The sequence below is a fragment of the Lissotriton helveticus genome, chromosome 7, assembly GCF_964261635.1.
Source record: "Lissotriton helveticus chromosome 7, aLisHel1.1, whole genome shotgun sequence".
In the NCBI taxonomy this organism is placed as follows: domain Eukaryota; kingdom Metazoa; phylum Chordata; class Amphibia; order Caudata; family Salamandridae; genus Lissotriton; species Lissotriton helveticus.
Window position 1 is genome coordinate 1,652,529,617 of NC_136068.1, and position 13,511 is coordinate 1,652,543,127.

At 41.3% G+C, this 13,511-nt stretch overlaps 1 protein-coding gene across 1 annotated transcript in view; it reads left to right on the forward strand.

The window, feature by feature from the left end:
- The window catches only part of LOC144769611 (uncharacterized), a 248,238-nt gene that overhangs the window by 210,704 nt on the left and 24,023 nt on the right, over positions 1–13,511 (forward strand). Inside the window, exons 80-84 of the mRNA XM_078653774.1 lie at positions 2,842–3,044; positions 4,362–4,751; positions 6,488–6,774; positions 7,774–8,045; positions 12,957–13,070. Coding sequence (XP_078509900.1) covers positions 2,842–3,044; positions 4,362–4,751; positions 6,488–6,774; positions 7,774–8,045; positions 12,957–13,070 — 1,266 coding nt within the window. The remainder of the gene's footprint in view (positions 1–2,841; positions 3,045–4,361; positions 4,752–6,487; positions 6,775–7,773; positions 8,046–12,956; positions 13,071–13,511) is intronic.

The following is a 13,511-nucleotide window of genomic DNA, read 5'->3' on the forward strand; positions in this document are numbered from 1 at the left end:
TGATCACAAAGCTCGAGTCCCGGTCAAGGTTTTACCGTTGCATGTTGTCTCTGAAATTGAAGTCATAATCTTCCAGTGGGACAAGGTCAAAGTCTGTGGCCAATGATGGTACCTCAAAGTAAGATTCATTGTCATAGAGTTCCCACTGATCCTATTGATAGTGGTACCAAAAACTGTACAAACCTGGATTTTGTAGCTGATGAGGTTACTACATGGGTTGGATAGATTTGCCTCCTTACTCCAGTCCACGGTATTACTTTGTGATTTAGCCACTTCTTGGAAGTAAGCATCCTATAGTGGGACAAGGCTGAAATCTGTAGACAGGCAGGGCTCCACAAGACCAGATGCCTTAACTGCAAGGACCTGCCGAACCGTTTTTCAGCATGGCAGAAGCTCAGAGTGGGACAAACCCAATTTTCTTTTGACCTACCTGGGCAAGCCTCACCATCTTGTTCCAGTCGACCATAAGTCAAAAGATGACTAAGTCCAACTTTTCCACAACCATGCGGTAAGTTCTCTCTAGTCAGTCCAACAGCCCCCTCCCATGCTCCTCACGGCAGGCTTCTATGCACTATATCAGTCTCCAGTTAGCCTCCGGGGGCTACTGCAGGGGCCAGTCCTCTGAAGAGAACTGGGCCTTTTTGGAGTCAGGGGTCCTTTGGTTTTTGTGTCTTTAAAGCAGGTTAACAGGATGCGAACCTCTTGAACCATTAAGAGCATTTCCAGTTCCTGGTTTCAGTAGTCCTTGACTGAGTACTCCTCTTCCTGCAGTAATCAGGGACGTCTTTATTTCAGGAGAGTCTCCTTATGATGGAAGCTTCCAAGGTACAGGAATATTCTGAGAAGGTGGTGATTGAGGTATCATATTTTTCCTGTGCTGAGATTGGAGAAATTCTGCTATCCAATCTGGGCTATTTTCTCACAGGTCCCTCCACCTCCTTTGTGATCATTTCCTCTTTGCCTTATTATAAAATTACCCAGGACCTCCTATATTAAGATGCAGAGCCCCTCTGCCACCAGACACCACAACCCTATTTAGATGAGTTCTCCTCCCATGTTCCAAGACTCAAACTTGTTCTCTCCCCTACTGTGACTTTAGCATGGCTGTCAAGAATGGTCCTAGGAATGTATAGGAAAAGCCCTCCCTAGCGACTCCAAGCCATAAGATGTAGCTCTAAAGTTACCTTTTGTTCTACCAACTGTTCGAGTCCACTCTTAGATAGTTACACCTGTTAAGTGCTCAGGGGTTCTGTAGGGCATATAGGTAACACTAAAATTAAGCCCCTTGGCTAAGGCAGCACAACGTACACATTTATAAAGTTGCTTTTCCACCTACATTATCAAAGATCTGATTTTACCAGTAAATCCGTTTTTAAAAATTAGGTAAGAAATAACTTTAAATAATTTGTCTAGCATTTTCCCGTGCTAATAGGTAATGAATATTTTATTCCCATTAAGGCCTTAACAGGCACAAGTCTAGCAAAGTTTACGGAGTGAAATTGAATTTGGGTTTTGTTTCACTGTCAGACCATACTAACCGAGATATGTAGTGTGCCATGTGCACTTACAAGTGACAATTAACGGCAACTTATAAATATGTAAAGATTAGCTTATCATACTTAGCAAACAGAATTGTCACCTTGCAATGTATTACAGCAGGGCATTTAAACAGCAACTCAGCTGCAGTGTTCCTGACAGATATGTGCAGGCCACATATGACATATACTTTTCATGCCATAGGTGCCTTTTCAGTACCTTCTGCAAAGGTCTTAAACAACAGTTAAGATGACCAATTTGGTGAGGACAATTTTACCAATCTAATTTAAGGACCAGAGAATACGCACTGTGGCACTGAATTGCATTCTCACCGTGTCTAGAGTCCTAATACCATCAAAAAGGGTCTCATAAAAAGATGTGAAAAATCTGGGATGGCCAAGGAGAAAAAGCAATTAGTTTGCATTTTGAATATTCGTGTCTGCTGTAGACCAATGCTTGCTAAGCAGGCCTCATCCCGATGTCCTGTGTAAAAGTGCATGTTCATGTCAATACAGTTGTCACTAATGTGAGCCACTTTGAGTTCTTTCATGTTACTAGACTCTCACTGAGAGCTTTTACCATATTATTAAGTCATTCCAAATAAACCAGACTGTCTATCTGCTGGCGAGTCTGCTATGGGACTGTTTTGCAGGATAATGTACCCCCAGAGGTTCCTTCCTTCAGTGAGGGTTATGAGATGCACATCTAGCATGCATTTGCTGCAGCTCCTCAGTCTCTGTTGAATACAATGTAACTTTACTCAGTAGTGGGGCCTCAGTTTTTGTAAATGCAATCAACGCCTACAGTATATCCCACATAGAATCAGATTTAAAAAACGTAGTTCAGTTTCATGCCTTTTGAGGCTCAGCAAGCGTTCTACCTAATCCAACTACATACGCTTCATGGTATACACATTTTAACCGATGCAATTTCACAAACATGTCATATTTCTACCAGTTAACCTCAAATACATTGCTTTTGTTCCTGGAAGACATCTGTGTCATTAAGATTAAAGTAAAACACACAATGACCAGAAAGGAGTGTGCCGGTTGTTTTACTCAGTCTCTGCTGCCCAATAAGGTTACCTGGGACAGTTTTGGCAGATCGTGCAATCATTTTCAACTGAGCTCTGCAATAGAGGACCTGACGAAAAGAATAAACGCGAAAAAGAGACGTGAGAACAGGAGACAGAAAGTAATAGATTAGATGCATAAAAGAGGGCTGAAAAAATGTATTTAAAGAAGAATTGAACAAAATGATATATCTATATATATCTTAAAGCATTTACTTGTTGCTTGCTTGCAGGCGTTCAGTGCCCAATGAACAGCCACTATGAACTCTGCAGCGGTGAAAGATGCCAAGACACATGCGCTGCAGCCTTAGTTCAGCCTCAATGCGGGCCCACTGGTCTGGAAGGCTGTTTCTGTGATCAAGGATACCTGAGAAGTGGAGACGCATGTATAAAGGCTGAGCAGTGCGGCTGTGTGCATGATGGGCGTTATTATAATGTAAGTGTAAAAGTCTTTCCATACATTAAAGATATGTAATATTTATTCCCAAAAGATTTGAGCACGATTTTCGTTGTGCCCATATCAAATATAATCAGTTAATCATGTAGATAAATTGTTATTGTTAGTAAGTCAATGCAACCGTATGTCAGTTTTAATATTATGATGTTTAAAGGACTAATGCAAAGCCAGGGCTATGGAGAGCCCTCCAAACAGTGATATTTGTTGCACAATTCAGTGTTACCACCAATAAGTATATTAGATCCTACACTAGCCTTGGTCAAGTAAACAGGCAGTTATCAAAGATCTCCCATATGGGAGGCATTGCAAGAGCAGGAAGCGTGGTAGTACTTTGTGAACACACTTGGTGCCTGATTCACAAAGGTAAACTTACACTTTTGTGTAAGTTTAACTATTTTGAGGGTATTCACATACTACAAGTTAATAGTAAGTTTACAACTGTGGAGACTCCTTTTTCCTTTGTTTATCAGGCCCCTAGAGTTTGCAGACATGTGCTACTTGCCTGTAAAGTGCTAGGATGAAAAATTTAAACTGATAAAATGAAGTTCTTCTGAAAGTTCAAACATTGCCTCATGATGTGTTAGCTACTAGGAAGAAGACCTGGAAACTATATTGCAATGTGATCTAGGCAATAGAGCTGCGACCATGCAGAGCTGCTAAGCTGTTTATTACAGTTAAAGCCAAGGCAAACTGGATGTGAGATAGTGGAATTTCATTGAGAAGGAACCCTCTGCCTCACAGTTTGGAAGTAGCATTGGGAGGAAGACTGGTAATTGAGCTGACAGGAGCTCGAATGGTAACAGTGAACCATTCCCAGAGAATGCATGGTACAATATAGTGGGTGTGGTAGATAAGATGACAGGGTAGTCAGTCAGAGGGTTAAAATGTGAACTGACAAAGCAGTGATAATTTTGTATGAAGTGGTAAATGAAATTGTGTTGGTAGATTTCAGCTGGTATAAAGTAAAAGCAATAACACATATCATCCATCTAGTTAGCAGTTCATATACGTATTGTTTGCATTCCTAGATGATGTCCTGTTCATTATCACTGTATTAATAATTAGAAACATTTGTAACTGTTTGTTAGATGATTTCCCATTCCGACTGTCCTTGGATTGTGAACATGAAAAATATACTAACATGGTAAATGTACTGTCTAAACTGTTTTATTAGTGGAATTTTAAGAAATGACCATTGATCATAAGCTATGCATTACTGCATGTCCCAGCTGAATAAATGATATTTTCAGAGATGTATTTAGCTTTTTGTATTGAAGCTACCATTCTGCATTACAGGTTGGTGAGCATGTCTGGCTCTCTGACTGCTCTCAGAAGTGCAGCTGCAGCTCTCCAGGAACCTTCCAGTGTGCCGCCTCCAGCTGCAGTGCAGACCAGACATGTGCTGTCAAGGGCGGAAGACTGGCCTGCCAGGATCACCTGAGTATCTGCACAGTCACTGGGGACCCCCACTACTTCACCTTTGATGGAGCAGAGGCCTCCTTCCAGGGGGCCTGTGCCTATGAGGTCTCACAGACCTCGGAGTCCTCCAATTTCTCGTTCCGTGTAATTGCAGAGAACAGACACCGTGGAAACACAAAAGTCACCTTTGTATCTGGAGTGGATATCCGGCTGGCACTGAATGGCATCAGCAAACGTATCATTGTGGGACAAAGCAGAAGCGTACAGGTGCGTGACAAGAGGCACAATTCATGCCATCAACATCCATGTTACTTCTATACATACATCCACCCATCTATGACGTTCGCCTTCGGGACAGGTTTGCTCACAAAGCTGTTACACTCTATCTCACTTTTTGTAAATGTCTCCAACACTTAACATTTTTCACAAAGGGTGTGGTGAGGCTTTTCCACCCTTACAAAATTAAATGTAGGATCAGCATGAAGATTCAGACTTTCAGCCCTCGGAAATGACTGCTTTGATACGTGCTGAAAGCCAATCACTGCAGAAGGCAACACCTGCCGCCTCGGTTTTAAAAGAACAGATTAGAAGTTTTGATGTGCTAACATTTATAATATTAATTTATGTAAATGAACACTAACTGGACACACCGCCACTCGTTTACTTTCTGCTGCATATTGGAAACACTTCAGACAGTGATATTAATAGTAAATGCAGTAGTAAGTTAATATAGATGTAGGAATAGAATTTTGGCATAGTGGCCGCCATGCAATTTGAAACGTAGGACTGTAAAGAACTATGGTACCAGCAGACATATTTCGGATAAAGTTACAAGTTACTGCTGGTCATAAGGGATATAAAATACAGTGAATTCAGCAAGAAGAGAAGGACTTGGAATATAGTCCCTAGGCAAAATCATGTACTAGGAGTAAGAGTAGATCAACTAATTGAGAAAATCCTAATGGCGCGTTCAGCTATTGTATTCAATGTTAAAGTACATGGTTTGCTGTACAATTAATCTCATCTCTATAAACCGCTTGTACTTTGACATAGAATAGACATTAAATTAAGATCACACTATTTGTGATCAAATTATCAGGTGGCTTGATTGTCAATGTTGTCAGCACCTCTTCTACTCCAACAAGATGGTTCCTCCTTGTTTCAGAAAGTTCGAGGTGTGTCAAACAGATTATGTTTTCCGCTCTGCTAATATCGCTTTCACTTCAACAAACATTACGTTTTTGCCAATGCAGAATTAATAAATGAAAATATATTTCAATTAGAAGCTTACCACATAGGATCAATGGTTTCAGGAAGGCTCTCAAGACCTACCTTTTCAGGTAAGATTGGTTTCCCTGCTCAGTTCAGTTTCTATCAGGATTGGTTTCCTGGGTTGGTTCAGTTCTCTTAGCCCTTGTATGTAAATTCACGCTTTATAAGCTGACGTGTTCATTCATTCCTTTGAAGGCCAAAAAAGGCTTTTATATTTAACATCACAGTCTTGTGCCAGAAACATTTACTTATCAGTTAGTAACATTTTATAATGATGGCTAACTTTCTTACTCAAACAAAAAGGATTTTCAACCTCAAAATCGTATTGCCAACTTAGTGACAATTCATGTACTGATCACATAGATTCCAGAGTAGAAGCAGTACATTAACTCTTTACTGTGTCACTATCCCCAATATATGGGAGTAATTGTTTGCTTTCTTCAATACATTATTTCTTATTTCAGCAGAATTATATATTTAATGTACATGGCACCACAGAAGACCCTTACATGTAATATAGTTGATGGTTTTAGTCTGCAGGAAAACTACACTTCTAGAAATTAGGAGCATACCTATTGCAGCCATAGGTAAAGTAGGCCTACACACGTTACTCATTCTGAATAACTGCACAGTTAGAGTCAAATGTAATGCTGTTATTAAATCATGTACTCTTGACATCTCAGAATCGTGCCAGGGTAAACCATAAACCATGTGCCTTTTCTTTGTCACAGGTTGATGGGGTTTTGACGCATCTGCCAGCAAACATTGGCTCACTTGCCACAATCACCTCTGAAGGTAGAGCTGTTCTGGTAAAGACAACACAGAACATGGAGGTTCAGTATGACGGGGTTAGTACACTGCTCATTAGAGCTGGTCCAGAATACCAGAACAAACTCACTGGGGTGTGTGGAAACTTCAATGGAAAGCCTGAGGATGATAAAGTGCTACCAAACGGAATCAAGGCAACGAGCGATCAGGAATTTGGAAACTCCTGGAAATCAGACACCAGCACTGCAGGGTAAGAGTTTCCTAAACAACCCCCTGCTATCCTTCACGCGCAATCCATTTTGAGAACAGTAAATATGCCTAATACCATTACTCTTTCTGATTACAAAAATTATATCGGTTCACTATGTGCATATTGTACCAAAACAAATATGGATTGCAAATTGAAACTCAATTTCTTGGAATCTGCCGCACCGATTTAATGCACTTTCCCCATAGATATCTGAAAAATCGTTCACAGAATTAATTCTTGGTGCGGTTAACTCAACAGTTTATCATTCCAAGGATCGAGAAAATGAGTACCTTTGAATTTGTAATGGTAATAGCAGTAATATAGAATAATAATTATGTATGTTTATCATTATATTTTCTGAGCACATAAATTTCTACTGCATGCATCTGCTTACTTGGTTGAGAACTATTATTTGTTTCCATTGCTCTCCATTTCTATTCTATTCCATACTACAAACACTTCCATTTGTATAAAACAAAAGGAACACATGGTATGATTCACAATCTTTGATCATAAATGATTTGATTTGAGTCTCAAATTCACCACTAGGGCTGGATTAAAAACCCAAATCAGTCATGGCACAAGCGCTCAAACCTGCCTTTTTGGTAGGTTTTCACTTTAGAAATAACACATACATACATACATACAAACCAAGTCCACTCTACAGGAGGCCATGAGTAGATTGGGCCTATGGCGACAAACACTGTCACCTTGCAGCTGACCAGGAAAATGACAGGGTGGTAAAAGGCCAGTCCAGCCCTGATCACTATCGGTGGAGATTTTGTGCCAGCAGACACAAATTAGTACCGGGGAAAATCCCCTGACTGCAATAGTAAGTTTAGTGGAATGGATGGAAAGCAGAAATTACAGGGTGGAATGTCATGCAAATGAATTAAAGCACCACAAACTCACACGCATTTTGCTGTTCAAACCTTATTTTGTCAGTCATTTACTTCACTTCAATCACTACGTACGTTTTCTTACCATGTCTTTCTACAGTTGTAAAGATATGGTCCAGACCCCGACCTGGTTACCTGAAGATGCTGGACACGAAGTTAAAAAACTCTGTAGCATAGTCACAAATCATACTGGGCCCTTCGAGGACTGTCACTGGTATGAAGACCCGGAACCTTTTTACAACGCCTGCCTGTATGACCTCACTCTGTATGGCACGGACAATGTGATGGTGTACTCAGCCATTGGTTCATATGTGCAAGTCTGCAACACCCATGGGGTGACCATCCACACATGGTGTCCTGAAGGTTATTGTTGTAAGTACTCCTCTGTCTTTGTTAAGTGAACTTTAAAATATTCATACTAAGGCTGGTATAACCATGTATAAATGTATTGTGAATTGCAGAATGTGACAATTCTGCAAGCTCTTTCAATCCTGATATGACTGCACATGGTTATGAAAAGAGTACTTTAAAAGTGGGCTCCCCTCTTTTGTCTTCTTTGTCTAGAGAAGACCTCACTGTCCCAAGTAAGCACTACGTAAATTCTACTTGCCAGCTCCTCTCTAAACAACTTGGTCATTCCATCTGCAGACAATTCTGGAATTTTGTGCCCTCATATAAACATACTCTTTTGGAATACAGCGGGAATTGAAGGGAAGATTGTTGATTAATTCTTGTTATAACTAATCAATGCCCAACAGACCATCTGTCTCCAGGAAATGTGGTCCTAATGTCTTCTACACCTGGACAGTTTCCATTTAGTGTTGACTCCGGTTTTGAGATCATCTTCTGGTCATTATAGGTATTGCCTCCTGGCTGTCATTACTGTCACATTGGGTGTCTCCAAATTGAAATAGTATGTTGATTCCCCTTTTTTCCAGATTACATGTGTGTCTTGATTAAATGTTTCCCTAGTGGCACTTGTACATTTCTATCATACCAACTTAGCCAGTAAAGATTATACAGGTTATAGGATGACTTACCTCTGTTTTGAACACAGCAACAGCAGTTTTGAATGCATCAAGCAGCCAAGGGATGAGGACTATGTCATACTGTCGGGATGGGATTTCATTATGAGACTGTGTCCCATCTCGGTGGATATTGTTTGTAGGGGGATGACACAGGTTTTTGTGACCTTTCTCTCTTCAGCTATGATTGGTGTGGGGACAGATTGAACTGGTTGTTGTAAACGTTTGATCTGTTTCTTACAATCGATATAGCTACTAATGAGGCTGAGTTGGATAACGTGCACAAGAAGAGACAGGGGGACTATGATTGATAATGTTACACTCCCAAAGAGACTGATGGAGAAGGTGAGTGGGTACTAGGTTTTGCCTACTATTCTGAGCGATCATAACCCCCTGGCCATTAGCTTTTGTGTAAGTGTGTCCCTAACAGAGTACACACTGTCTGGGCTGATCAATTACACAAATACCGAGGGAGGGGGGTGGGTGGAGGGGATGGCTGGATGTGGAGCCAGGTGCCTTTTTTAAAACAAATTTAGGGACGTGAAGAACAATAAGTTTGATATCTGTTTTAACCGCAGCTCTGAACCCGTTTCAGCCATAGGAGCATACGCTGAAATATGCAAGCAGGCTTTCTTCGATCCAACAGCTCCCCAAATGCCAACAGGCCCCAAATTCACATAGGTGGTTTGATAAATCCTGCATCCAAGTCCACTCCAGTCTCATTAAGGCAACACAAATGTTCCAGAGAAACCAGGATGAAATTAGAAGATGCAGGAAACTCTACAAAGTTGCTGTAGAGGACAAGAAAAACTGGATTCGGAGTGAGGCCAGGAAATAATTGATTTGTGCATATGCCAGGACCAACTCTGTTCTTTCCTGTAAGATGGTCAATGGACATTTTTTCTGTCAAAACCCGTAGTCACATATTCTCTGAAAATGTTTGGGTTTGTTCCTTCAATAGGCTATATGACTCACATGATACAATTGTTCCTGATCAATTCAGGGCGGCTGCAACAAGTAACATGGTTGGCAGTGAGGACTCTACCTTTACTCTCAAGGAAGTTACCTCAGCAATAGACAGGTGCCCTTGTGTCAAGTCACCTAGGTCAGACGGCATCCCAGCCGACATGTTTAAGGGCAATCTGACATTTTGCGCTCTTCTACTGACAAGATTATTCTTCTGTTTGTCCCTGGTTGGCCCTCCTAAATCCTGAATTTAGGTGATTATCATTACTATCTTCAAGAAGGGGGACAGGAGCGATCTGTATTGGTACCGGCCCATATTTTTTATAGGTGCTACAGCCAACATTCTAGGTAGTGTGCTGCTGGAAAAGCTTTGATGTTGGGCCCATGAGAAGAACATATTCACCCCAGTTCAATACAGCTTTATGTCTGGTTAGGGTACTTCAACCAGTGCTTATACCTCTATTTAATTATGTCCAAATACGTTCTTGTCAAAAAATGCTGTCTCTATTTGGCTTTTATGAACCTTAGCGCAGACTTCGACAGCATAGTCAGGACTAAGCTTTGGAACATGCTATCAGCTGAGAGTACTAATCCCCAAATTATTAATCTTCTTGCCTGGCTGCACTTGGACGTAGAGGGCAGTGTTTGCTTTGGCCCTGGCAGGAAATGTACCTCCCTGTTTAAGATTAGAAAGGGTCAGGGCCGGACTGGCCATAGCCGGCACCAGACAATCCCCCGGTGCGCCGCACGGGTGGGGACCGGTTTTGGGCCCATGGGGGCTGTTTTTGTTACCGGGCCGTTTTTGCAGCATAGCTGCAAAATCATCCCTGTACCAAAATCGGCAGAAAACCGGTCCTGGTAAAGAGCTCGGCGGCACCTCTGACCCCTCCCCACCCGAGTGGGGAGGGGGAGAAGGGGCCGCCAAGCACTTTGCCAGGGCCGGTTGTGGTTCCCAGTCCGGCCCTGGAAAGGGTGGCAGGCAGGGCAGTTGTTTGGCCCCTTTCTGATTCAGTTTTTACATGAATAACTTGGACGAGAAGCTTATCGCTTCCTCAGCTGATCCTCCTAGGTCTGGGAATCGCCTGCTTCCTGTGTTGATGTATGCGGATGACTGTAGCTTTATGGCCAGGAGAGGGTAGGGACTTCAGAAACCAGCAGATACTTTTTTTTCTTTCATGTACAAGCTGGGAATCCGCACAAATACATCTAAATCTTACACTATGGTCTCTGGCTCGCCACAGAGCAGGATTTCCCCTTTTCACAGCAATGGCATGATTCTTGGGCATGTCCCTATTTTTACTTAATAGGGAGGTTCATGTGTAAGCATTTGAGGGTGGTAGATCAATGCAATTTGAAGCATCCTCCACCTCTCTGTTTAAATTTGTCTCCAAGTCAAGGTTTATGCTAGTAAATGTGGCAGTGACATTCTACAAAGCTAGACCTTTCCCAGTCATTTCAGATGGTGCGGGCATTGGGGCTACACACTTCAGACTGGTGAAATCAGATTTTTGCGGAGACTGCTTACTCTTTATCCCACTGTGCCTGTTATTATCACTCATGGAGATCTAGGTTTGCGCTTCTTGGGGGATCAATTGAGAATGGCACCCACTTTGCTCAGGTTTTATATATGGTCTAGGCCTGAGGTATCTATAACTCAATCTATAATTTTGAATTTCAATACAATCAGATGGCTAGCCCATATTAGGGAAGACCTACCAGCAATTGATAGAATGGATCTATATGACTCCCCGCATTCCATCACTAGGACTGACGAATCACTAGGGAACCCGACTTATCATAGAGCTTAGCATAGAAAAGATGAGTGGCTGGGATGAGGAAGAAATCAGTTGAAGCATATTTTCCTTTGCCTATCTCCCTCTCCATCGAGCCATGTCTGCTTATGGCAGCTCGTTGGTAAATGATGTACTTGATAAGATTTAGGCTTGAAATGGCCCACTACTTTCTATCCCTCTAATGTTTACACGAGCAAAGATCTGATTCCATGCCCTTGCAATTCTTTAGCATTACAACCACAACTGCATTTTTGTGTGAGTTGTATACTGCTCAACGCAGCCGCATTTTAAACCACTTTTAAGAAAATTAGAGATGAGGAAATGCAAGGGGCAATGGAATCTTTGCAGCTGTTGCAATCTGATGTTTGACAAACTATGTTTAAAAATTTAATTGCAGCAACTATCCAAAGGAAGAGAGTGGGGAAATTAACAGTTTTTATATATGTATGGCCACATTTACTGACTGATTGTTTTTATAACATACGTATCTAGGGAAGGAACGAACTATACTTATTGTCCCTGAATGCATTGGGTTCCCCGATTTTATTTAATTATTTTATATATTACTAATCCACTAAATCCTAATGCCTTTATGCCTGGCTTTACCCTTGCTTTTATATGTTGTTTATGGTTAGATATAAACTGAAAAAAGATTCTTTGAACTTGAACTTGTATTGTTAAGGATTGCACAAACTGTGTTTGCTGTTGGGCGAAAGATTATCTAAAGTCCTATTACTTGCACTTTCGCACTCTTTTGCTGCCAGGATAATATAGACAGAAGCAAGCAAAAGTTACCTTTGTCTATATTTTCGACGTATGAGTCATTTTATGACTCTAAGAAAGATTTAAGGAAAGCAATCCAAATGTAAGAATAATAATTTGCACTTGAAAATAATATAAACCTGCCTTTTCTTAAGTATAGTCACATCATTCGCACGTGAAAAGTGAGGCAACCTATTGAATACATTTCTAATTTTAAAGTTAATGCAAGCAGCTAGATATCTGATTTGCCCATATTAAGCCTTAATTCAAATACCTTTTGCTCCTTTCAGTGCCTGTAACAAGCGTTTCATGGTACCCATTGCAAGCAAGGAAAAAATCACCCTGATCCAGTTTGGTAACACAATGCAGACATTTAGAGTTCAGTTGTCCCTTCACTGCTCTAAACGCCTGTGCCAATTCCCCTGTAGGACTATTGATAGCTACATCCCTAGCTCCATTCCCTTTTACACCATTACTGTAATATGGCATCTAATGTACAAAACTCCTTGAAATTACTAAGGTTCGGCCCACTAATTTTGTATTTTATGACCTGCAGGAGACAATTTTTTAGAGTTCACAGGTGTGCCCGATGGTTTTGCTGGGTCATCCTTTGAGTTGTTCTCAGTCTCAAAGTAGTACTTCTTGCTCATGATTATAACCAGCTAAGACATCCAGCTCCAGCACAAAGACTTTTGTAGAACAAATTTCAACACTTTGTTTTTTTGTATTGTCAAAAGGTTTACTGGACTCCTGCGACATCTTGGCCTGCTCGGATGACGAATGGTGCGGCGAGGTTGACGAAAAGTACACCTGTAACAAATATGAGACGCACAACCACCAAGACCTTTATGGTGAAACTTTATCATACTTCTGTATTGTGTGTCCTCTCTCTTTTCTTGCTTTCTTTTCAGTTTCCTATATTTATTCTGTCATTGTCTATACCTCATATTGAACTGTGCTTTGGACTTCTAGCAGTTGTCTTTCTTGCTTTTCTCTCGCGCCTCTGGTCTTGAGTGCTGTTTCCATCTCCTGCTGGATAGCTCCTTGTGACTGGACCACAACCTGCATAGCGATCCTGTCCCCACTGCGGGCAGTTTGCCACCGCTGTCCAGAGACCTGTCTAGTTGGAATTTCCAACTCATTCCTGCTGGGCATGTCATTTTATTGTTGGTAAATGTTCTTTATTGTTATTGTGCTTTGGTTGATTATTTTTTTATTTATTGTATCTGGTCGTCTTCCTGTTAAGGTTATTTAAGTGCCCTCTGGGTCATTGGTACAGCTGGTTGCCCCCC